The following is a 24704-nucleotide window of genomic DNA, read 5'->3' as shown; positions in this document are numbered from 1 at the left end:
CTCTACACACATCATTATTACTTCGGAAATTTTATTATTATAAAATGAATATGTTTCTTGTTGAGTAAATCAAGTAATCAGGAAGTAAGAAGTAGAAAGTGAGAACACCCTTGCCGCTGTACACATATTGTTGCATTTCATTGCTTTGGTCAGAGGGCAGGTCGGGCTGTTTTGCAGCAGAGGCAGCCGAGGCTCAGAAAAAGCCTGCAACCTTCAGGGGGGACAGGGCTGGGACCAGGGAGGGGCAGACACCGGTGAAGCCCCTGGGGTGCCGCCCACGAGGAGGGCTCCTGCTCAAGGTCCCGTGCCTGCACTCGAGTGACCCTCTCAGTGTTGTCCCGTGTGCCTCACCTGCTTCACCCCAGACCCTGCGTCACATGGGGACCCTGTCTTCCTGACTCCATGGCTGTACTGCTCCCAGTGTGGGGGATCCCCTCTCTTTCCTTGCCTCGCTGCTGGCTCCTGAGGCTTTGGTCTCCTTTGGTCCTTAGGCCAGCTCCACGACATCCCCGGGTTTCTCTCCAGCCCAGGGTCATCGCTTTGCGCACGAGGGAACCACCGTGCAGTGGGTGGCCGGGCTCTCCCGTGGCCCTAAAAGGCCGCAGAGAGGATGCCAGCACCTTCTTCTCACTTTCCGTCCTGGGCCTTCTTTCCTAGAGACCTCTTCCCTTCTGCCCCTACTCTGCCTCCGTAGGTGGCCCCTGGCTGCTTCCTGGGCCCCCCCAACTCCGACTCTGGTCGGAGATCTGCTGAGGCTTCCCCCTCCGCAGCAGGGAGAACTTCATCTGCCCCGGAGCGCAGCCGGTACCCAGTGGCCTTAGTTCGAGCTCCTGGACGTTCCCTCCGTTTCCTCGTCTGTCAGTTGGACGTCAGCCCTCCCTGCTTCCCGAGACTTATGGCAGATTGAATGGACAGACAGAGCTTGGGAAGATACTGGGTGTTTTGCAGCTGTTACAGGCTGTGCAAGCTTATCTCCTCTGGGGGCCTCGGAGCCCCCCCGCCAGCGCCAGCCCGTGGCTCACCAGACGGGCCAGGGCTCTTCAGTGGGGAGCTGGGATGGCCGTTCAGTTCCAACTCCAGCCTCTTTCACTTCTTTTCTTCTCGGATGGAGGTTGCGATTTGAGCCCACTCTCCTGCCCCCCTCAATCCCCGTCAGCCACTCTTCTGTCGCTTTGTCACACCACCTCCTCCTCTTTGGGGCCCCTGGCTCCTCTGGGTTCAACGGTATCATTTCCATCCTCACAGCCTGGAGTTGCCGCCTGGCCTCCCCCCTCTGGGTCTGGTTCCAGCGGGTACCCCTCAGGGGGCCGGGGTGGGCTGTGGGAGCTCTGGTCACCCCTCTGCTGAGCTCTGTGATGGGAAGGCAGGCTGGTGTCCCCCTGCTGGTGGGTTGCCTGCGGGTCTGTAGCTGGACGTGGGTTCTGGCCAGGTCCTGGAAGAACGTGGGGTGGGGCCTCTGCGTTGTCGTTGGATCTTAGCCCAGGAGCGGAAAGTGGAGGGTAAGGGCACTGGGCAGATGAGAGAGAGAGAGAGAGAGAGAGAGAGAGAGAGAGAGAGAGAGAGAGGAGCGAGAGAGCGAGCAAGGACCTTCTGGTTCCAGCTCCATCCTGACTTGTTGGGTGAGCTTGGTCTTCCTGTTCCGGGCCCTGACTCACTGCCCTCACACCGTGATGGAGAGTCAGAGGAGCTGATGCCCAGGAGGCCTGGGCGCTGAGCTCCGATACTGCCCCAAGCAGGGTCTGGGGTCCGCACCCCTTTGCCCCCTCCACACACTCTATTGCCTGCCTAGGAGGCAGGAGAGTGGTGCAGCGCCCCCCTCAGCGGGCCCCTGGGTGCCTGCTAACGGGTCATCCTGTTGCCCTTGGGGATTCCCTTCCAGTTCTGTCATCCTGGGAATGAGTCCCCTTTTCAGGAAAGGTTCTAGAAAGCACACTGACAGGAGAGTTCCTGTCTGCCCGGCAGTCGTCCTGGAATTGCCGCTGACCATCTGGGCATGAGGTCAGCGGGACGTGGAAATTCCCTGTTTCTGTTTTTGTGTTTCTTCCCCCCAGAAGTCCAGGCCCTCCCGCTGATGGCTTCCCTGAGCTCCAGAGGGTTTTCTCCCATCAGGCTGTTCTGTGTGGGCTCTGTTGGCCTACTGCCTGGCAGCCTGTTCTCTTATCCTACCCCAAGCTCTGCCTGCCAGGCCTAGGGTCGGGGACAGTGGCCCTGCTTGCTCCTTCCTTGGCTTCCCGGGCCCCCTTCCATGTCACTTTCCCAGTGCTGAGGAAGAACCCGAACATCATACAGTTTAGAGGACACGGAGGTGGGATTTCAGTTTCCGTATTCCACATCCTACCCTGTTGCTTGGCTGTATGTCTGGGCTTCTCGGAGGGAGCAGGACTGTGCTGGTTCCAGAAGTGTATGGTTGTCCAGAGTATCACTGGTCAGTGGGTCCCAGAGAAGCCCTCAGGATGCTTTCGGATGGCCTCTCAGGAGGCAGAGGCAGGTCACTGGCTCCTTTCGTCCTTCAATGTCTCTGATTAGAGGCTGTTCTGGACCACTCTGAAGATAGACTGGTGGACAAGGTGGACTCGGCCCCTGCTCTTATGGCGCTCCCAGTCTACTGGGCAAGCCAGATGTAGAGTAAAAAATGTCACGTCAAGTCAGCGGTGAGTTCTGTTTAGGGTGAGTGTAGAGGGGTGAGCAGGATCCAGGACACATGGGGGCTACTTATCACCAAAAGTGGCTGTAAGCCTCTGCCAGCCCTCGGCCCCCCCATCTGTGCATTCAGCTCTCAGTCATTGGCTCAGCTTCCAAGCACCAGACCTGTGCTGCTGACAGATGCATGGAGCATGCTCCTTCCTCCAGGAAGTTCTCCATCAAGCACACACATGCTTACACCAGTCACCCACATTGCATACTGGGCGGCAGTGTTTTGTTGGAGAGGCATGTGAGGAGCGTGGGGAGTGTGGAGGAAGGGCTCCCCACCCCTCACGTCTACCAGCATTTTCGAGCACCTTGCTGGTCATCAGTCATCGTGCTAAGTGCTCTATCCACACTGTCTACTTAAGTACTCTCAGTGCTCTGCTGTGTCACTTTGACCTTTTCAAGTCGAAAACAAGTCCCCCCTAAACTAAGTGATGACTGCTGTGTTGGGCGTGTGGGCAGTTGTCCTTTGCTTCTGCGGGCCCCAGCCAGGCGTGGGTGCCTCTCGAAGTGGGTGCTCGTCTTCTGTTTCTCAGTTTTGAGGGGGAGGGACCCCGCTCCTCTGGAATTGATTTTCTCTCCAGCCTTGTCATTCCGTGGTAACATGGACCCTCGGGGCAGGATCCTTGTTATTTCATGTGCCGCAAGGCAGGGAAAACAGCCCAGAGGGTACCTGGTAGCTGGATAGGTGTTACCCCATAGGCTGGAACTCACTGTCTGCCCCTCGGGCCTGAGTCTTGTTGGGGGAGCAGAGCCAGTGTAGCAGGGGGCTAATTGAACTCACTTTCTTAGGCACAACTGATTTGCACCTTGGCTCTCCTGTGCTGGCCCTGTAATCCTGGCTGTGTCACTTCACCTCACGGAGCCTTCCTCACATGGCGAGGATAACGTAGCCCGTAGGGTTGTCACACAGCTTCACTGAGGTGGTACCCCCAAAGCAGTGGGTGTGGTGCCTGGCCAGTGGGGCTCTCATTATGAGTCCTTATTCACTCTTTTCTTCCAGTGAGCCCTGTGTGGATGCTCATGGGACCCTTGAAGATTCCTGACCGAAATAGTTTTTGCCCTGGGGGTGGTGATCTTGGGAGGGAGGTTGTTGAGGCCCCCAGTGGAGCCCTTTGGAGCTCTTTCTTGTTGGCCAACTCTTTGCTGGATCAATTTTTCAACCTCAGGGCCTTTGCATTAACTATTCTCTCTGCCTAGAATATTCTTTCCTCAGATGGCTGGTTCCTTTGCTTACTTCGAATCTTTGCTAAAATGCCTCCTTCTCTGTGAGGCCTTTCCTGACAGCTCTACTTAAAATCAAAGTCCCTGCCTCATACTTCCCTGCTTAATTTCTGTCCATAGATGTTTTAATCACCCCAAATACCATGTTTATCTACCCATCTATCATCTGTCTTGACCACTAGAATGCGAGCTCCATGAGGGATGTTTGTCTGTCTTACTTGCTCATCATTTCCCAGCACCCGGACTGGTACCTAGCACAGAGTAGATGCTCAATAAATACTTGCTGAATGGGGACACCTGGGTGGCTCAGTGGCTGAGCGCCTGCCTTCGGCTCAGGTCATGATCCTGGGGCCCTGACGTTGAGTTCTGCATAGGGCTCCCTGCATGGAGCCTGCTTCTCCCTCTGCCTATGTCTTTGTCTCTCTCTCTCTGTGTCTCTCATGAATAAATAAATAAAATATTTTTAAAAAACTTACTAAATGAATGAATGGAAGAAGGACATTTCTCTACTACGTTACAGAACTGGAATTCTGAAATCATTTTGCATGGTGGAGTCAAACAAAATAAAGCGGACAAAATTGAACAGATTGATGCAAAACCCTTGCTGCTCAAGTAGATCGTGGTTGGATGGAAAATTCATCTGTGTTCATTAGAACTGGAAGGGACAGGCCATACACAATATGAGGCTGAAGAAGAGGGTGACAGTGTCAATTAGTATATTAAATATTAGTCAGGGTTTTTTCTTCTTCTTTCATTTAAAAAAGATAACATATATATAAATGAAACTTTGGATTGGGTTGACTTGCATATCCCTTAGGGCCCAGGCATTTTAGTCTAGAGATCACTGATTTAGTGTAAGACTTTCATTTCCCCTCAGAGTTGGGGCAGGGACTGCCCACGATCCCACAGTGAGTTAATGGTGAGACCATTTATTCATTCAGTAAGTGTTCACTGGACACTCCCTTTATAGCTTCACCGAGCTATGCGCTGGGGCTGCGGGGCTGCAGGATCCTGTCCTGGACCCCACCAACAGGACGTGAACTCAGGTTTTTTGACTCCTGAGCCCATTGCTCTTTCTTGTACTTTATGTGGCACTTCTAGTGGATTGCTGTCCCAAATGAACCAGCAGTGCTGTGAGGCTGCTTACGGAAACTGATGCCCCTCTTGGGTTGTCTCTTCAGAGAGACACAGTGTCCAGATCAGAGGAGGTGACTGTGCTGCCCTGCTGTACCGTGGCCAGGCCAGCCGCAGGTGCCGCATTTGCTCCTGGGTTATGGGGACTGCCTTCTGGGGGCCTTGATGGACTAGGATGCGTCAGTGGCCTGGCCAGCCCCCTCACATACTGCTGTTGTCCTTGCAGCCAGGTGGGCACCACGGCAGGGCTTGAGCCACCCTCATGGAAGGGAGAGGACCATACCGGATCTACGACCCAGGGGGCGGCGTGCCCCTGGGAGAGGCTTCCGCAGCCTTTGAGCGCCTAGTGGAGGAGAATTCCCGACTGAAGGAAAAAATGCAAGGGATAAAGATGTTAGGTAAAACAGACCCCACGCTCTCCCCGCAAGCCTCCTCCCTGCGGCCTGCAGTGCCACCTGGCATGCGCCTCCACCCAGGTCATCCCTCTGGCCCTCCTGGCCCAGCAGTGGCTCCTGCCTCACAGCTGTGTCTCTGCACTGTTATAGCATGATGGCAGCGTTTCCAGCCCCGATTCTGAGTCCCCAGCACCGTGACGACAGGGCTTACAGTACCCAAGGGATGTTGAAGCAGGCAGGGGTGGGGGAGGGAGGAGGACCTAGAAGGTCCAGGTCTGTGGATGTGGAAGCAGGATGGCCTCTTCTTCCAGAAGCACCAGGAATGGGAGAGCTGACATCAGCAGGGCGACAAGGGCACAGTCCCCAAGTGTTGGAGCGGGGACCTGAGCTTGGCTTGAAGCAAAGCGGGAAGAGATCCCTTGATGTCTCTTTTCCTGGCTTTTGCTCTGGCTGTCTCCATTGCCTGGAGCAGGTCCCCTTACCGCCCCATGCCTGAACCAGCCCAGATGCCATTGCTTCCCCGTGTGAAGGATTCCTTGATTCCCTGTCCAGAGGAGTCTCTTTTGCTCCACGCCCCTAACACTCTTCCTTTGCCCTGCTGCCACCTTCTCTGGCCTTAGGCTTTGGGGATGAGCATAGCTCCCCGATTTTCCAGCTGCTTACTCCTTGCTTGGCAGATCTCCGCTTGGAATGGCAGATTAGGGAAGGGGGAGTGGCATTCCTCATTCTCCACCTCCAGAAGGGAAACTGAAGCCCAGAGGGGTGGTGGTATTACCAAGGGTCTCCTCCCTTCTGGCAGCCCCTGACTGGGGGGTGGGGGCTGGGGGTAGCCGCCATGTGCCATGATGGTCAGTCTCAGAGAGCCCTTGGCTTTCTGCAGAGTCCCTGGCCGGATGTAGCTGGAGGCCAGAAGTTCATTCCAGGTTCCCCTCTTCTTTTTCCCTGATTGTGGGGCCCTTCTCCACCTGGCCTATCTCTGCTTGGGGGCTGGAATGGTGCGTGTTGCACTCAGCCCACAAGGCCGTGGTGGGGGCCCAGCCCAAGGCCTGTGACATCAGAAGCCCCACACAGAAGCAGGCTCAAGGGCGTGGGCCCGGGCCAACCGGTGCACTCAGCTGACTGACTCATTTGCTCCCTGTCATCTCCCCAGGGGAGCTTTTGGAAGAGTCCCAAATGGAAGCATCCAGACTGCGGCAGAAGGCTGAGGAGCTGGTCAAAGACAGCGATCTGCTCCCACCACCGTCTCCCTCTTTGACCTCCTTTGACCACCTGGCTGAGCTCACAGGTATGAGGGGGGCCCGGGTGGACCACTCCCTCCCCCAGACTCCTAATTCTCTAGCCCCTGAACCGTGTGGTCTCCCTCCACTTGGAAACCCGCATCTCCTCCGTGGATCCTTAGGCCACAAACCATCCTCCTAGTCATGTTTTGTCTACAGCCTCCCTCAGAAGGTCAGGTTTGGAAGGGACTTCAGAATAATTCTGTCCACAAATGGCTGATGATGCAGCCCTTCTGAGGCCCTTGCAGACATAAGCGATGGATCACAATTCTCTGCACCCAAGATGTGGCCTCAGGATCTGTATCAGCGTATTTGTTTAGCAGATCTGTAATGAGCAGCTACTACGTGCCAGGCATAGAGTTCTTGGCAGTGACTTCGAGTTGCTCAGAGTTGGCACCTGGGTCAAAAGCTCTCTGGGCTGGCCCTACTTTTTCTACTTTACCCCAGGGGAAGCCAGGCCCATGGAAGAACCAGGGTTTCCTGTTAGCCAAGCTGCAGTGTATTTCAGGTGTGAGGGGCACACACTACCCATTAAAGGGAAGCATTGATGGGGAAGGATTATAGTACTGGTGTGGTTGCCACACATTCCTCGGCATGTGTCCCTGAGTCCAGGGCAAGGTTGGAAGACCTGGTCCCCGCACACAAGGCGCAGGTGGCTTCTGCTACAGCCCGCCTATGGTCTTCATCTAGGCCGCTGTGGCAGCCTTCCACTGGCTGGTAGTTACATTTGCTGAAGGGGCAAGTGGAAGACAGTGATGATCCCAGAGTCCACTGCGCTGCAGTCAGTGGGCACATCTAGCCTCCACTTGTCCGTTCAGCAGCGATCTCTGAGTCCCAGCTGGGTGCCGGGCCCACCCCCTGAGTGAGACGGGTACCCTCCAGCAGCTCCAGGAGGTAGGAGGGAGAGCCAGGGTTAAGTCCTGCTTTTGCGGTTGCTGGCCGTGTGACTGTGGGCCTCCTGGTGACCTCTCCATGCTTCCTGTTTCCTTACTTGAAAATGGAGATACAGAGCTGTCCTGAGAATTGGCTGATGTAAAAATACTTTGTTAATCATCAAGTGTCACCCTTGTTGCCGAGGCAGGTCCAGGCTAGCGAGGAACAGTGAGCACGTTGGGACCTTTTCCCAGCAAGTCCACAGAAGATGGCCTCTCTGCCCAGGTTCTGTCCCCATAATTCCAGTCATTTTCCTAGGCTACCTGGCCTTGGTGGGACCGTCTCCCACTTCCCCAGACTCAATGGAGGGAATGCTGAGAACTCTGCTGGCCCGGGCTGTCCTCAAGGGCGTGGTATCTGGGCTTTCTCCCTTTTCCTGCTGCTTATCCATGTCTTCTCAATTCTCTAGGAAAGGATGCAGGTGTCCCAGCACCTCCTGCTGACCCTGCACACCCCAGTGACAAGTCACAGCTGGTCCCAAAACCTCCATCCAGTGTAAGTTACATTTGGAGTCATGGCTGAAAGTTGCCTAGACCTCAAGGGCCCGTGGGGAGGCAGATACAAGAACTTGAAGAGAGAGGGTTGAGGTAAAAAAACTTGGGTTATGATTTGCTAGGTGGTACTGGGCCTCAGTCTGTCTGCCTGGGGCCTCAGTTTCCCTGTTTTCAAAGGAAGGGCATAGTTAACACTTACCAGGAAGACCCTGCTATGCACAGGGCATTCCTCCCAGCTCCTGAGTTGCATCATGCCAAGCATGTGTGGACCGTGCACAATCGCTGGGAAAATGGATAGATGTGACGTGAAACTCACATTCTCAAAGAGGGCTTGGAAAGTGTCTTTTCCAGATTTACCTTGCGGGGTTCTTGTCATTCTTGTTATTCTAGCACTGGAAAGGAATGGTGGTCATATTGTTTAGTGTCACCATCCTACAGATGAGGTCCAGAGAGGGAAGAGGGTTTGGTTGTGAGGTCTCACACAGACCACTGAGGAGATGGAGACTGAAAGGGAGACTTCCTAGGGCAGGGTCGAGATCCAGAGCTGGGGTCCTGGTGGCCATGAGGCTCAGCTGCAGCTGGGTACAGAGATCTTTCCACCTGTCTTCCCATTCCTGGCATGAGGGAAGGCTGGAATAGTCCTTGGAGACCAGGTTTAATAGCCAGAGCCAGTTCCTGGTTGAGAGGACCTACAGGCTTATCTGTTGGTTGTACAACCGGTGTATTCTACTTGGTATGGCCAGGAGATGTGAAGAATCTGGGAGTCCTTGGCCACCCTGCATTTGGGTGAATTCTGAAATCTCTCCAAATTTGTTGGCGTGTCCTTGGGACTTACTGCAGATTGTTCCACTGCTCTGGGATCTCTGGGACTGGGTTGGCGTGGTTGGCATAGGATGGCCTTGATGGTGGCCCTGACTGTGATCTGTATTCCCTGCTCTGGTGTTAACTAACCACATGCTTTCAGTTTCCGCATCTGTCCAAAGGGGATATAACCCTCTGACCTCGGTAGGTAGCTTTGAGAAATAATGGAATTTGTGAAGATGTTTTAAAAGTGCAAAGCCCTCTAGAAGAAAATAAGGTTTCAGAGTGCTAGTGGTTCAAGGGCACTGGTCCCATCATCCCTGTTTTACACATGAGGAAACTGGCCACGGAGGGGAAAGTGACCTCAGATCACACAGTGGAGTGCGGGCGGACCTGCTGGGAATCCTGCTCTGTGGTCTCACAGGAAGTGGTATGGAATTGCCCTGTGAGCTCAGCCTCTGCACAGGGGGGTGCCCTGAGTCACGAGGTCCTAGAGGAGGGGCGAGGTGTTTTTCTCTCAGGCCATCCCTAACTCCCTTTCTGTACAGGGCACCTCCTCTGAATTTGAAGTGGTCGCCACTGAAGAGCAGAAATCTCCACCCACGAATGGTGGCCGCACCAGGAACACAATGGTGAGTGGATGGCAGGTCCCTGGCACGTCCCATGTCTCCTCTCTGTTTTGGTCACCTGGCCCAGGCTGAGAGGCACAGGATCTGCTCAGATCCCTTGGGTACTCTGGAGTCACTGGGGATCCACAGGGGGCTGGGCAGGGGGTGCTTCTCGCTCACATATGCAAATTCCTGGCTGGTGACTTCCCCGACTTGGGCCATACAGGCACCCGACCATTGAGAAAGCTTGGGCACATTGCCAGCCCTGCTGGTCTCAGCCTTGTGCTGAGCACCCCCACAAACTGTGACTCAGCTTTTGGGCCTGTGGGCTCCTCACCGGTTAGAGTGGAAAGGGTCGGAGAAACCCAAAATAGCTTAAGGCAGATGCTTTAACCTTTTGTGTAGGCTCTCTGCTCCTCCCAGGCTCCCCTTCAGGGCATTTATGTGTACACACACGCACAGACACACATACACACTCCTCCAGCTCTGGGGGCATCTACCCAGCATCCTTTCTGTACCTTATTCTACTTGCTGCTTTTATTCTAACCGTGTCCCTCTCTGCTGTCCCTTAAAATGGTAGACTTACTGGAGAACCATTGCAAAAGATCTAGAATATTCCTCGTCAAAAGTCTTAAAGCCCTTTTCTCTCCTCCTTCCCTCTCTGTGTCCACTTTGAGATTTTTTTGGTGGTGGTTATAAAGGCAATAAGCGGCCTAACTCTTCCCCTTGGTCTCTGTTTCCTACCTCCCACCAAGGACTGGGAGGCCAATGTTGCTCCTTGGCTCACTGGTGACGTATCGCATCTGTCAGTGCCCAATGTGAGGTCCCCATCAGGTGTCATCCAGCTTCCAGTAGCATGTCTTCAGTGACAGGTGGCACCTCACCATATTAGTATCAGAAAGTTTCATGTTTTGTGTCCTGGGAGCTTTTGCCTATTTATCCTGCTCTATCGCTGAAGGCTCTGAGATGCTGGCAGAGGAGGAGAGACAGCCCCTATCCCCTGGCCCTGCTCAGAGAGTGTTTTACTTTATGACCTTGGACCAGTGGTTTCATCTTAATAGGTTCCTCCTTAGCCCCACCGTGTGCCTAGTCTGTGCCAAGCAAAGGCAGGACAGCCTCCCTGCCCCCTGGGAGATTGCAGGCTGGTTGGAGAAATTGCAGGGATGAAGCAATTTATGAGCCTTTAAAATAGAGCAGCAGTCACCACCTCTTGTGGGAAGAGGCAGTGGGGAAATGAATGCAGAATTGAAGAAGCAGCTTTAACTTCTGCTAGGATAAGGTGCTAGCAGTATTACATAGGCATTGACTAGATGCCAAGTTGTGGCTATAGGGCATTTCCAGGGCCACAGAGTGCAGAGACAAGGGAGCCCAGTGTGGCAGGGCACTGGATCAAGAGTCAGAAATCTAAGTTCCGGTCCTGGCTCTGCCACTGACTCACTGGGCAACTTCAGGCAAGTTCCTTCTGCCCATACTATGGTTTTCCAGCCTGAGCCCTGAGGCTCCCCATGGCACTGACGTCTGTAACTTCCATAAATATTTAGGGGAGTCTTCTAGAGGAGCTGAAACATGGACAGGACTGAGAAGGTTGAGCGGAGGGGACACTGTGGGAATGAAACCTGAGGAGGCACAGGGCCTGGCACATGGAGGCTCAGGCAGGGGAAGGTGGGGACTCATCCCTGGTAGGGGAGCCAAGCTCGATGCAGTGAGTTATAAGGTGCCAGTGAGGATCCTTGGGCATGGTATTGGCATAACTAAGGCACCATTGTCTTTGGTAAGAATGTTCCAAACAGAGGAGAGGTGGCTAAAGAGAGAGAGAGAGACAGAGACAGAGACTGATTAATTATTAAGATTGGACTGTTTTGCCCATAGTATGCTTCATTTCTTGTATACTCTACTAAATTGTATACTCTACTAAATCTACTCTTTGATCCCTCTAGAGCAATGTGGTTTTTTTTTTTTTTTTTTTTTTAGAGCAATGGTTCTTGACCTGTTTTAACTCTTGGCTCCTCTAAGGAGTTGTTGAATGTTTGGACCATTACCCCGAAGATACACATAGAGACATAGAAGTCAGATGCTTCTGGTCTCTGCATGGTCACTGGTCAAGAGTCCCCGAATCAAAGAAGCAGTGCTGTAGATAAAGTGACACCCCTGTCCTGGGCTTGCAGTTTTCACATGTCAGTTCACCCTCCTGAGAAACCTGTGAGGGGATCCCTGGGTGGCTCAGCAGTTTAGCACCTGCCTTCGGCCCAGGGTGTGATCCTGGAGTCCTGGGATTGAGTCCTGCATCAGGCTCCCTGAATGGAGCCTGCTTCTCCCTCTGCCTGTGTCTCTCTCTCCCTCTCTCTCTCTCTCTCTCTGTGTCTCTCATGAATAAATGAATAAAATCTAAAGAAAAGAAAAGAAACCTGTGAGGTAGATGGGAGGGGAGGGAGAGTGTGTACATTTAGTAGAGGAAGATTCTGAGGCCTAGTGGACGAGTGGTTTACCCATAGACAGTTAGTGAGGCCCAGAGTGTGGGAAGAAGGTGGCTCTGCTGCTGGGAAGCCAGCCTATGGCCTGGGAGTCCCAGGTCCTGCCCTGTGAGTCAGCCCCAGACAGGGAACCTATGTAACTGGAGAATTTCCCTGGGTTGAGCTGGGTTCAGAGGGGAAACTGAGTCATGAGGCATGGGGAAGCAGAGGGAGAAAGGCTGGTGATGAGTGGTCCATGTGCCCTCCCTCCCACCAGGAGTTGGGTCCCCTACCTCATGAGGACAGCAACCTGTTGCTGCATCTGCAGCGCCTGGAGACCACGCTGAGCGTGTGTGCTGAAGAACCGGACCGCAGCCAGCTCTTCATGCACCTGGGCCGCATGGCCCTCGAGTTCAACCGGCTGGCCTCCAAAGTGCACAAGAATGAGCAGCGCACCTCCATCCTGCAGGTGAGGCTCGCTGGGAGGGTGGCCAGGTATGCAGGTGTACTCCCTCTCTGCATCCTCCTCCAGCTCTTCTTGGGAAGCCAGGGGTACCACAGGCACCTCTGAGGGTGATACTGGGGGCTGACTTATCGTTCAGGGTGGCGAGAAAGGTGAGGAAGTTGTGGGAAGGTATGAGGAAGAGGAAGGAAATTTGGAAAATGTGGCTGGCCAATGCAAATTTCATGGTTGGGGATACCAGCGGGCGTGGACGTGGGCAGGTCGCATCAACCCTGCCTCTAGTGAGTGCTACAGTTGGGATTCAGACCTCAGTTCTAAATCCCATGTTCTAAGCATCATCCTAATCTGCCTCCCAGCCCTCCCTGCATGGTGGGAGTGAAGTCAGATTCCTTCCTAGGCCAGGCCAGGCCTTGGGATAGAATGGTTCTAGTAATGACTTTTTCTTTTTTCTGTATGACAGTGAACAGGTCACTTACTGTCTCTGCCCCACACTGTTCTTCTGTAACATGGAGCTAGGAATGCCTCTCTCATGAGATTGCTGTATTCGTGAAGCTCCCAGGGCAGCCTTAAACATAGCCAAGTGGTCACTGTTAGGGTTTCATGGGGATTGGTCATCTGTACTGGACAGGGGATCTTAAACCTCATGGGTCTTGGGTAGGGAAGGACTCCCAGATATTGAAACTTGGTTCTAGGAGCACCTGAGCACCTGTCACCTTAGTGACAAGGCTTAATTTGAAGTCTCCTTCCTTCCATGGTACCAGTCATTGATCTGTGGTCTCATTCATGTCAGCAGACATTCAAGACCTTCCAGTTGATGGGGAGTGGGGATGAGGAGCAGTCTACTGTGTGCGACTTTGGGAAGGGCTGGGTTGACGAGAGCAGGAAGGGCGTCCAGGTGTGAGGAGAGATGTGAGGGACAGAGGACTCCCATCCCACCGTTGGGGAGGCACACGTTGAGGGGAGTGAGGGGAGTGACTGGAGTCTACTGTGAGGGTCTTGGGGGCGGTGCAGGCTAAGGGAGACATCCTTCTGATATCAGAGAGGCTTTGAGGCATCAAGCCAAGCTCCGGGGAGGTGACTGTGGTACACTGTGTGGCGTGAGATCCCTGTGAGTGTCAGCTTCTTGGCTTTGAAATGGGGATTGATACCAGGCCTCATAAATGAGGGTCCTGCCAACCTCTAGTATTTTTTATATATTGAGCTCCCTTGTGTGTTTCCTTCTTCGCTGTTCTTATAGTTTGTCATCATTTTATCTTGTTAGGTGGTTTACTTACACTGTGTTTGATCTCTTTCCCTTGCACTCCCCGCTAGAACATAAGGCTCACAAGATGAGGTAGGAACCTTGTCTGTCATATTCACCACCACATCCCAGTGTCCAGCACTTAGCAGTGTTTCATGTGCATTTTTGAGGGAGTGAGTGAATGAATGATCAGATCACTTCCTAGGTAAGCTCTCTGGCCCCTTTGATAGAAGGCGATGACCTTGGTGACATCCCCCAGAGACTCGGAGGAAACAGCCTTCTGGACTGGAAGGTAGACAGCACATGAGATCTCGTCCTGACCTTCACTTAGTGATGGGGAGCAGGACATTCTGTTCCTGCCCAGGGCCACAGCATCCTGGGTATTTGCCTACCCTGTGGGTGGAGGCACATTAATCCAGTTCCTCCTCCTTTATTCATTGATTTGTTTGTTGGTTCACTCAACAAACAGTGTCAAAGGCAGATATGGTGCAAGGCCTCTGCTAGACCCAGGAACCAGTCACAGTAGTATTTTGTCCTCTTGGCCACAGATTCCTCATGTCCTACCAGCCTCTATTTCTAGGCTGTCTCCTCCATGCAGCCTTCCCAGGTCTCCTCTGTGTTAGCCAGAAAGAGCTAGGTTTTGCTGTGGAAACAAACAATTCCCTGGCTAACATAGTTTTCCCTCAGATTACATATGGCAGAGGCTTGTTTCTGCTCCTTAATTACTGAGAGGCCCAGGCCAACAGACACTCCAGCATCTCATGCCCCTTGGGATATGAGGCAGCCACAGCCATAGGGGAGAGAGACCAGAGAATGTGCCCAGGGCCAGCCCAGAAGTGAACACGTGTTGCTGCTGCGTACTTTTCAGGAGAGTCTGGGACATGGAAACAAGATAGCGGGTGGAAGGCAGGGAATACCACTGGCTGTGCATGAGCCAGCTTAGCTACAGGCTTTTCCTCCCCTCTCTGCGCCTGCCTGTGGCATGAGGCAAGGCGGGGGCATGCAGGGGGACACGCCAATTCAGGTCTGCCACATGGAGTGTAATCCTAGTGGTGATTCTTAGCAGCTGTGCAACCTCATGCAAATTATTTCACCTGCACCAGCCTGCTTTGAAAACAGAGATGAGTTATGTAGCTCTGGGGAAGCCCTGCAGCTCCCATGAGGCAGCGAATGGAAGAGCACCTAGCTGTGGACACAGCATGTACTAGGTGCTCACTAAGTTTTTGTCGAAAGAGTAACTTCATATGGACACGGTGTGTCAACGGTCCTAGGAGGCATCTCCTGCCCTCCCGTCTGTGAGGCCCTGGGCCTGGTCAGCCATCTTCCAGGCCCCCTCACCTCGCGGTGCTTCCAGCAGGAGTCCTCAGGTATCGCCAGGTGACTGGCAGGCCACAGGGTGCTTACACTTTGATGGTCTTATTTGTCCTCCATCATCACTCTGGGTTTGGGATGCATCCCCCTCCCTCACCTCGCCCCCATCTGCCTCTCTGCCTTGCAGACCCTGTGTGAACAGCTTCGGAAGGAGAATGAGGCCTTGAAGGCCAAGCTGGACAAGGGCCTGGAACAGCGGGATCAGGCTGCTGAGAGGCTGCGGTAAGTCCAGGCTCCTCTGGAGCGAGGAGTCAGATGGGCAGGAGAAGAGGGTAGTGCCTGGCACCAGTGGGCTGAGGGCCGAGGGTTCTGAGGCTTTGGATGGCAGGTCTGTTGGTCCTTCTCCTTGGGTACCTTGGTGTTTCCTCTCTGGGCCTTTTAATGCCGTTATAGAGTGCCCTGAGAGCTTCAGAAGAAGGGCTGTGCAAACTGCGCTCCTTCCTGGGGAACTTGCCACCCTAGCCTGTCCACGGAGAGGCCAGCCTGCTGTTGGGACAGGGTGCGGGACGTTGCTGCCATCTGCTGGTCACCGTCGAGGCCTGCTCTTTTCCTGCTAACAGTCTGGGTCCCTCATGTGTCTCCTGGCCTCAGGATCACTGAGGGTCAGGGAAGGTGTGACCCGTTCACACCCCCACCGCTCCCTCCTCTGCTGAGATCCTGAGTCTGTGGGTGTGAAGCAGGCCTAGGCATTTTCCCAAGGGCCTCCGTGATTACCACGTAGGTAGACCCCAGATCACACTTGAGAAACACTGCTCTTGACTGTCGGAGTTTCAAGGGCCCTTCGGGATTATGCAGGCCAGACTCCTCATTGTGCAGAGGGGAGACTGAGGCCCAGAGAGCGTAATGTCCAACTAGTGAGTCACTGTGCCATTTTGAGTCAGCATGTGCCTCTTTACTTCTGGGTGGCCAAACACTTGGGAGTTTGGGGGCCATCATGACTCCATCCACAGGTCTGAGACCCAGGCTAGAGGAAAGACTCGTGACTGGGAGGCAACAGTGCAGGTCTTTGCTGTGTGACCCTTGGGAAGGCCACTTTGCTTCTCCATTTTTCTATTATTCCATGGACACCTAGCTGGCAAATAGAACATAAAGAAATATTTTCCCTATTTCAGTCATGCCTGAACCCACATCAACACTTTTATTATGTCCTATGTCACCTTATTGATTTAAGAATTTGCTTTGATATTAATCACATTTTTACTTAATGTTATTATAAAAAGAAAACTTGCTCTGGACTTAATGGAATACCTATAATGAATTGAAGATAACTCCACTGATAAATACAATGAAAATGGGTGTTAATAAGTTCTGGCAAAGTGCCGCCGCCCATGGAAGGGTCTGAGCCTGCAGCCTACACTTTACTCTCCCTGCAAGCAGTGGAGACGAGCAAATCCTGGAGGAGAGCTCCACACCCGTTAGCACCAGCCAGGACTGTTTCCATGCTCTACACAGGAGGTTTGAAGCTCATTGGAAAGGGTGTAACTTTCTCCCTGGAGTGCCATCAGGGTCGTGTAATACAGGTTTGGATGCATCCTAGAGATCTCATGTATGCAGACCTCCCACAGTTGGGAAACCCTGCCTTTGATGATCAGAGACTTCTAGAGAAGCCCACATTGACAGCAAAGTGGCCTAAGGACACCTTCCCGCCGAGGGCTGGTTTCAGGATCCTGCTGTATTCTCCAGGGCGCAGCTACACTTCACATGAGTAGTAGGTCCTCGAACCCCAGCCTCAATGCAGGGCTAGCAATGTGACCTCTCTGTTTGCTTCTGACCCAGGGAGGAAAACATGGAACTCAAGAAGTTGTTGATGAGCTGTGGCAAAGACGATGCTTGTGGGCAGCCAGGCTCACCAAAGATAGAAGGCGTAGGCAAGAAGGGGGTGGCCGGACAGCAGCAGGTACGTGCCCAGAAACTCCTCCAGCATCCTCCGTCCCTGGTGCCTGACCTCTGCTGCCACGTCGTGTGGCAGTGAGCTTACCACCTCCTGTTGCTGCAGTCAGCTCCCCTGTTACCAGCTTCTCATCAGATGTCTTCTCCTTAGCTCAGCCTGACAATCTGCCCGTGGAGCTTCCACTCCTCAGCCCTCATTCAGCATCTGATTCCCTGGGATACACACACGCAGGTTGCTGGCCATGACCTTGGCTGGTGCCCTCCCGCCCCCCCCCCCCCCCAGGCCTTCTCCTCTCCAGGCTGAGCAGCTCTGATTCCTTTGGCCACTGCCTGCACAAAGTACTGTTGAGTCCTTCACACACTCTGGGCACATTCCCTAAACATGTTCTCTCAGGCCCAGAGAGGAAGTTTGTGAAGGTTTCTGATGGGTGGGTTTCAAAGGTCAGTTTAACATCCTATATTCTTAGTAGAATTAGGGTGTTGGGTTGAGAAAGCCCCTCAGGGGACCCTGGTAAGCTCCGGGGATTACGCCCTGGAGCCTGTGACCTGGAGAGAAGTGGGGGTCAGCTGACACTGCTGTGGCCTGGTACCCCTTCCACGGCCCCTCCTAGCTGTGGCTCACATCCAGTTCCCAGGCACCTGCTGGCCCTCCTCCCTTGCCCAGTCTGTGTCTTTCTCCTCCCTGCAGAGCTGAGTCCCAACTTCTTCCTGACACATTTTTCCCTTTTAATGGGGTTTAATGACTGCACAGCGGGACTCCACATCTTTAACAAACCCCACACCTATGTAATGGCAGCAATTATCCTAATAACTTAATTCCTTGTTACTACGTGGCAATGTAGAATTTCTGCGGGACTTGCAAAGCTGTCATCCTGTTTGGATCTCCACTCTACACGTAGGCTAGGTAGGGTCAGGTCCATTACTCCATGAAACAGCTGTGGCAGGAGGTGTGGGGAGGTCATGTGACCTCCTGTCATCAAGATCCCTGCATCACCTGCCATCACACGGACAAGCCGAAGCCAGAGCCATAGGTCAGCAAAACGTGCTGATAAATGGTTTTCTGAATTCCAGTCTGTGAAACCCCTCCCTTCCTCCATTTACCCCTCAGGGCAGAGCCTGCCTTGGCTCATCCTCCTGGGGAAGTGACTGATGGAGCCCCTGATCTCCTGTGGGTTCCCTGGCCACCATGGGTGTGGGATTCTGTGGGCAGGCCTCCTCATTTTCCCGGGCCCTCATCTGGCTTGATTCCCTGAAGGCCCAGCTCTTCCTACCAGGCTGCCAGGGAGGAAGGTCCCAGGGGGGCATGTCTTACAGGCAGCGGCAGAGCCAGTGCCCTGGAGCCGCATGTGGGTTGAAGGCTGGCTCCTCCTGCCAGCACTGCCACCTTGGATGAGTTACCTAAACCAACTGTGGCTTCTGTTTCTCCCTCTATAAAATGGAAACTGTAACAACACTTGCCTCAAAGAATGGGGGGAGGATTCAGGGATGTGAGTACCTGTAAAGTAGGTTTGGTGCTGGGCGCATGGTAAACCGTGAACTTTAGCTGTTGCTTTTAATGGCGGTTCTGGTGCCAGCAGCCAGGTGGGCTGACTCTTCTCTTCTTTGTGGAGGTTCAGGGTGTACCCCCCAGGAGCCCCGATCCCCTCTTACTCTTTGCCCTGTAAGGAGGCAGCAGACTTCTAGAGGCAGGCCTGTCCTTTGCCTTTCTTAAAGGCGAGGGTCCCTGGAGGGCTCCCCCAGCCCTGGTTCTGTGGCATGCTGGTAGACTTTAGCCTGCGGGGGCTACTTGAGCCTCACTAGTTCTACCCTCAAGACCACCCCCCTCCTCCAGTCCCACCCCCAGCCCTGGGGGAGTGATGAGGGGACAGGAAGGCAAGGGATAGAGGGAATGTGGGCAGTGACCCCAGGACAAATGCTGACAAGCCCACTGGATGTCCTAGGTTAGGGCCTTCAGAGCCCATCTTGTTCGATAGCCTTGTACCAAGGCCCAGAGCTGGCGTGGGTTGTGGCTCCTGCTGGCCTGGCCTCAGACCTAGAGAAAGCACTCCACTGCCGGCCTCCGAAGCTTGTTGCGCCCTTTCGCCTCAATATTTCCTAGTTTTTTTTTTTTTTTAAATGTTTTTTAAACTTTATCTTGAGATCACTTTAGATTTACAAAAGAGTTTCAAAAGTAGTCCAGAGAATTCCCGCATCCCCTTAACAAGTTACATAACTGCGGTTCAATGATCGAAACTGGCAAATAAACAATACTATTAACTAAACTACAGACTTTGTTCAGATTTTGCCAGTTGCTCACTTGGCATCCTCCTCCTGCACCTTCTGTGCGGGCGCCGCCAGTTGGGGACCCCACATTTCCTTAGCGTATGCCAGCCTGTGACCATTCCCAGGCTCGCCCTGTCTTTCACAAGTGTGACGCTTTGAGTTCTACTGGCCAGTGATTCTGTAGCGTGTCCCTCAGTGGGGTTTAACCGATGCTTCCTTGTGATTAGATGAAGGGTGTGCACTTGGGCGAGAGCACCATGGGAGTGACGCTGTGAGCTTTATGGTGCGTCACGGCAAGGGCGTCTGACGTCAGCATATCTTATTACTGCCCACAGTGATTTCTTGGCTAAGGGGGTGTGTGTGTTGATTTCTCCAAAATAAAGAAACCAATTTTCCCCTTATCGTTAATAAATACTTATTTTTGAGGAAAATCTCTAAATCCATGCATATGTCCAGTTTCTCCTTACATTTCTCACTAATTTTAGAATCCATAGTGGATCCCACCTGCAGAGATCATTACTATAGTAGATTTTGAATTTCCCTCATTCCTTCCATGTTCAGATTTCTTCTGTAAGAGGGAGTCTTCCTATTTCCCCCCACTTATTTATTTATTCAGCTATTCCTTTCTACCAGTATGCACTCAAGGATATTTATTTTCTTTGGGCTTTAATCCAGTATGACCATGAGTTATAATTTTGTTCAAAGTGTTCCAGTTTGGCCATAGGAAGCTCTTTCAAATTGTCTCCCAGCCCATTAGACATGCTTTCCTTCTTTTTTATATTGTTATTATTGAGCACTTTTTAAGATTGATTTATTTATTTTAGAAGGGGCGGGGGCAGAGGGAGAGAATCTCAAGCGAGAGAGTCATAACCCTGATATACGACCTGAGCTGAAACCGAGAGTCAGATGCTTAACCGACTGAGCCGCCCAAGTGCCCCAGCACTTTCTCACTTTTTGGCACAAGATACTCCAAACTCTCCTTGTTTTCCCTTGTCCCTGGAATCAATCACTTCTCTAAGGAACCCTATTTCTTTTTTTGGAGAATAGCATTTAGAAACCAAGATCTGGACACTAGGTGTGCTCACTGCTACTGGAGTATCACTGCTCTAGGCTCTCTCAGAGGACAGAGCTAAGAGACACACGTATATGTACTAACTACACATACACATCTTTATGCCATGTCTTTCTAAAAAGCTTTTTAAGTAAACATTTAATAAAATGTTAAAAAAAAAAAACCTCTTATCACTCTTGCCTTCTAAGGTCAGGATTTTTGGTTGATGCTGCAGGTTTGGGAAGGTGGTGGTGCCTTAGAGAGAGAGTCTGAGCAGAGGAAGAAGTGGCCATGGGAAGGAGAGCAGTGGGCAGAAGGGCAGGGGTGGAGGAATAATGACTGGATAGACTTTCCAAAGCAGGCTTAGTCATGGCTGGGATGTGTAGTAGTGTCCTGGCTGGTGGATAGATTAGAGAAGTGGGAGACTGGGGGCTCGGTAAAGGCCTTCGGGGAGCACTGAGTGGATGGTAGAACTGTTTTTTGAGGCTTTGCTGAGGGCCCTTCTGTGGTTCTCCCCAGGCTTGTGTGACAGCAGCTAAGATCCCAGAGGTGGGGGCCTTGGGTGCAGCTGAGAAGAAGGTGAAGATGCTGGAGCAGCAGCGCACCGAGGTAGGCAGCTAGAGGGAGTGGTGGTGGTGAGAGAAGACCCACCTTCCCTCCTGGGCTTGGTAGGACAAAGGCCTTCCCTGGTACCCTGTCTCATCCCAGGTCACCATGATGAATTACCATGGTGACCACGGAGCCATCTGCTCCTTGAGGAAACCTGCTGCCTTGTTCTGGGCTCTTGTTTTTTTTGGGGGGGGGGAGGGGGCTCTTGTTTCTTAATCAGTTTTGCCTACGAGGGTCACTCTGAAAACGGGGCATTTGGGGCATAGCTTAAAATTGTTGGTGAGGGGATAATTTTGGAAGGTACACTCTGGGTGGTGGAAGGAGGTTGTGATAAGGTAGGCAAGTAGCAGCATCTAGGATGGGGAGCCTGGGGCTCCTCTGTCACCATGCACCTGGGTCGAGGAGGGACTGTCACAAACGGAGAGGATCCGACACCTTCTTGTAGCACTGCATTTCACCAGCTGGAAGTCTCTAGAATTGAGGTTATCCCCCTGTGCCTCCTCTATCTCCCACGCCAGGCCAGAATTTCCAGACTGGAGGTGGAAGCCCAACTCCTGTTCTCTTCACTGCTCCCCTCCGTACAGCTCAGCTGCTTCTCCAGACTCCTGGGCCTTGCTGCCATCCCTGGGCCTCCAGCATATTTGCAAGTTAGGCCTCCATCAGTCTTTTGTTTACATGTCTATCAATTTTAGGTTTCTTTTTTTTTTTTTGTATTGCTATAAAGTGTTTGCTTTGGTGACAAAAGCAACATAATGCTCATTAGAAAAATAGCCAGAATCTCACCACTTAGAGTTGCCCACAAGTTGGCAACAATCCTGTTTTATTGTGAACTTACTAACATAGAACCTGTTTTTTAAAATAGGCAGAAAAAATTATATCCTTGTTACTGCATTATTACAGGTTACTGTTTTTCTTTTCTCCTTCAAAATTAGCTCTCTTTGAGGGTATTTATGTATCAAACATCTACTCTATTTCTTCGCTTCTGAGTTAGTCTTTATCTTATGGTAACGTGTCTGAAAATGTGATGCCTTTTCCCCATTGTTTTATGTATTTAATGGTGTAGATTGTTTTTCTTCCCTGAGAAATTGTTGTGTCATGCATGGCAGATAATTAGGGTCATCTCAGTAATAACGCAGCCGTGTATCAGGGGCCTGATTTTCTTAATAAGTGCATGGGTGCCTCATTTTCAGTTTCTGCTGTAATTTTCGTAACCGACCTCCTACGTGCAGGTCGTCTCCTGGATTTGGCTGTGATACAAACACTGCTGGGAGGGCCAGCCTTGAACAGGTGCACTCGCACACTTGTGCAAAGCGCTTCCTTAGGTTTCATCTTCAGAGACAGACACTGAGTTAAGGAAAATGAGAATGTGAAGCTTTCATACGTAACTGCAACTCACGTGTGTGTTGTGTAACGACACACGTGCCTTTAGCATTAGGCTTCGATAGGATATAGCAGCTGGTGAAAGTTCCTGCTTGGAGAACCCCGAGATTTCAAGAAGGAGTTCTGAGGCAGTGTCCATGGGCTACCATTCCCCCCCACACACCATGTGTACCCTGGGAAGCTGGTCTTTGTGCCTTAGCTGCTTAGCCCCTGCTCACCCCCATCTCTCCCTGCAGCTGCTCGAGGTGAACAAGCAATGGGACCAGCACTTCCGGTCCATGAAGCAGCAGTACGAGCAGAAGGTAGTGTGGGGCTGCGGGAGCTCAAGGCTGAACCCCAAATTCCCGGCTGTGCAATCCGGGCCACCCTGGTCTCCGGCCTGCGGCTTCCCTCCCAGGAGCTTTGAACTGTGGAGGTGCGCCCCTGCCCTCACACACCCCCCTCTCTGCCCTTGAACCCAGATCACCGAGCTGCGCCAGAAGCTGGCGGACCTGCAGAAGCAGGTGACCGACCTGGAGGCCGAGCGGGAGCAGAAGCAGCGTGACTTTGACCGGAAGCTCCTCCTGGCCAAGTCCAAGATTGAAATGGAGGAGGCAAGTGGACAGCTGGTGCCTGCGGGCCCAGCTTGGGGGCCTCTGTCCCTGTCCCATTAGCCGAGGGCTCAGTGTAGGAAATAGGCTGTGGGCCCAGGTCGGGAGACCTGGGGGCTCCTGCGCTGGCCGTAGGGCAGAGGGCTGTGTGGCCCTAGGCAAAAGCACTTCCTTCCCTCTGTTTCCCATCTAAAAATAGAGACTGGATTAGCTGTTGCTTCATTTTATTTATTTTATTTTATTTTATTTTTATTTTATATTTTATATTTTATATTTTATATTTTATTTATATAATTTTATTTTCTAAATTTAATTTAATTTAATTTTATTTTTTTATATTTTTTAAGACAGAGGGAGAGCACAAGTAGGTAGAGGGGCAGAGGAAGAGGCGACTCCTGACCGAGCAGGGAGCCCGATGCAGAATCGAACCTAGGACCCCGGGATCACGACCTGAGCCGAAGGCAGACGCTCAACCACTGAGCCACCCAGGCTCCCCTAGCTCTTGCTTTCTGTGTTTTCTTGTTTGCATGTAGAAGAGCTTTTTGTTTAATTAAAATGTTCTGGACAGGGGCACCTGGGTGGCTCAGCAGTTGAGAGTTTGCCTTTGGCTCAGGTCATGATCCCAGGTCCTGGGATCGAGTCCCACATCAGGCGCCCTGCTGGGAGCCTGCTTCTCTCTCTGCCTATGTCTCTGCCTCTCTCTCTCTGTGTCTCTCATGAATAAATAAATAAACTCTTTAGAAAATAATAAAATGTTCGAGACAAGGAAACCATCCAGGAGAGCACAGAATATAAAAGAGAGAAAAAAAAGAATATAAAAGAGACACATGTAGGTTGCTCTGGTGCTTGATGGGAGTGGGCTGCTACTGGACATTTAGAGTAGTGATGGCTGTTTGGGAGGGACTCAAATGTTACATGGAGCCTCCCTTCTCCACCAGCCTAGCCACCGTGCAACAGAGCATGCACTTGGTTCCGTGCTGGGCACAGAGACTCAGCAGGGAACAGACCAGCCCTGCCCTTGGCGGGGAAGAAACACAAAATAACTCATTACAGAAGCAAATATATAGAAGTATGTACCAGTATCACAGGAGGAGTTACAGGGAGCAAGGAGAGGGTGTAAAGGGGAACCAGGTTCAGTCTGAAGGGGATCGGGAGCCAGTCCTCTGAAGAAATAGCATCTGATCCATCACTGACAGCAGCCTTCCAGGATCCAGGGACAGCTTAAAGAGGAAAGGCCACTGACCCTCAGGCTCTTGGAAGATTGTATTTATGTCCTAGTGTCTTCCCCTTCATGGGACCTAGGCACAGGCTGCTTTTGCCTGGCTTGAAAATGGACATTTTCAACACAGATTGCATTTCCAAGTTCCCTCTGTCAGCATGTGACACCCAGGAGCTTTATCTGAGGGATCAGCCTGCCCGATGATCGTGCCTTGCCCTGAAGATGTGTGTAAGGACACTGCCTGGCTTTTCTCCGAGTGTGGTCACATCTGTGACTGTCACTAGACCCCTGGCTCTTTGGTCCTTTCCCCTAGCTGACATTGGTAGGTGAGATAAGTCTCTGGGATGGGGACAGTCCTCCCTATTAGCTGGGGAGAGGTGGGATGTCACAAGATGAAGTGTGGCCCCATAAGGACACGTGGTAATAGAGGCCATGCTAATGCTGGAGCCACTTACATGGGCGTCCAGAACACCTCCCACAAGGTCTGCCCAAGGCTGCGCTCCCCAGTTTATGGCTGACTTCCCCGATTTGAAACATTTCCTTTGACTTGCGAGGGGAGAAGGAGCACCAGAATTAGGAGACCTGGGTTCTAGCCCCAGCTCACTGTGTGACCTTAGGTAAGTCA

At 52.3% G+C, this 24704-nt stretch overlaps 1 protein-coding gene across 3 annotated transcripts in view; it reads left to right on the top strand.

The window, feature by feature from the left end:
• Positions 1 to 24704, top strand: part of TNIP1 (TNFAIP3 interacting protein 1) — a 43728-nt gene that overhangs the window by 9800 nt on the left and 9224 nt on the right. For 2 of the 3 annotated variants that reach the window (XM_055325198.1, XM_055325197.1), the window contains exons 2-11: positions 5273 to 5444; positions 6592 to 6726; positions 8061 to 8146; positions 9495 to 9578; positions 12282 to 12473; positions 15206 to 15300; positions 16855 to 16975; positions 20801 to 20890; positions 22507 to 22572; positions 22732 to 22863. In XM_055325198.1, coding sequence (XP_055181173.1) covers positions 5309 to 5444; positions 6592 to 6726; positions 8061 to 8146; positions 9495 to 9578; positions 12282 to 12473; positions 15206 to 15300; positions 16855 to 16975; positions 20801 to 20890; positions 22507 to 22572; positions 22732 to 22863 — 1137 coding nt within the window. In that variant the 5' untranslated portion in view covers positions 5273 to 5308. The remainder of the gene's footprint in view (positions 1 to 5272; positions 5445 to 6591; positions 6727 to 8060; positions 8147 to 9494; positions 9579 to 12281; positions 12474 to 15205; positions 15301 to 16854; positions 16976 to 20800; positions 20891 to 22506; positions 22573 to 22731; positions 22864 to 24704) is intronic. The other variant, XM_055325199.1, reaches the window with a different exon arrangement.

Source organism: Nyctereutes procyonoides, unplaced genomic scaffold (genome assembly GCF_905146905.1).
Source record: "Nyctereutes procyonoides isolate TBG_1078 unplaced genomic scaffold, NYPRO_anot_genome, whole genome shotgun sequence".
Classification (NCBI taxonomy): Eukaryota; Metazoa; Chordata; class Mammalia; order Carnivora; family Canidae; genus Nyctereutes; species Nyctereutes procyonoides.
The sequence above is the reverse complement of the archived record's forward strand: the minus strand, read 5'-3'. Positions and strand labels throughout refer to the sequence as shown.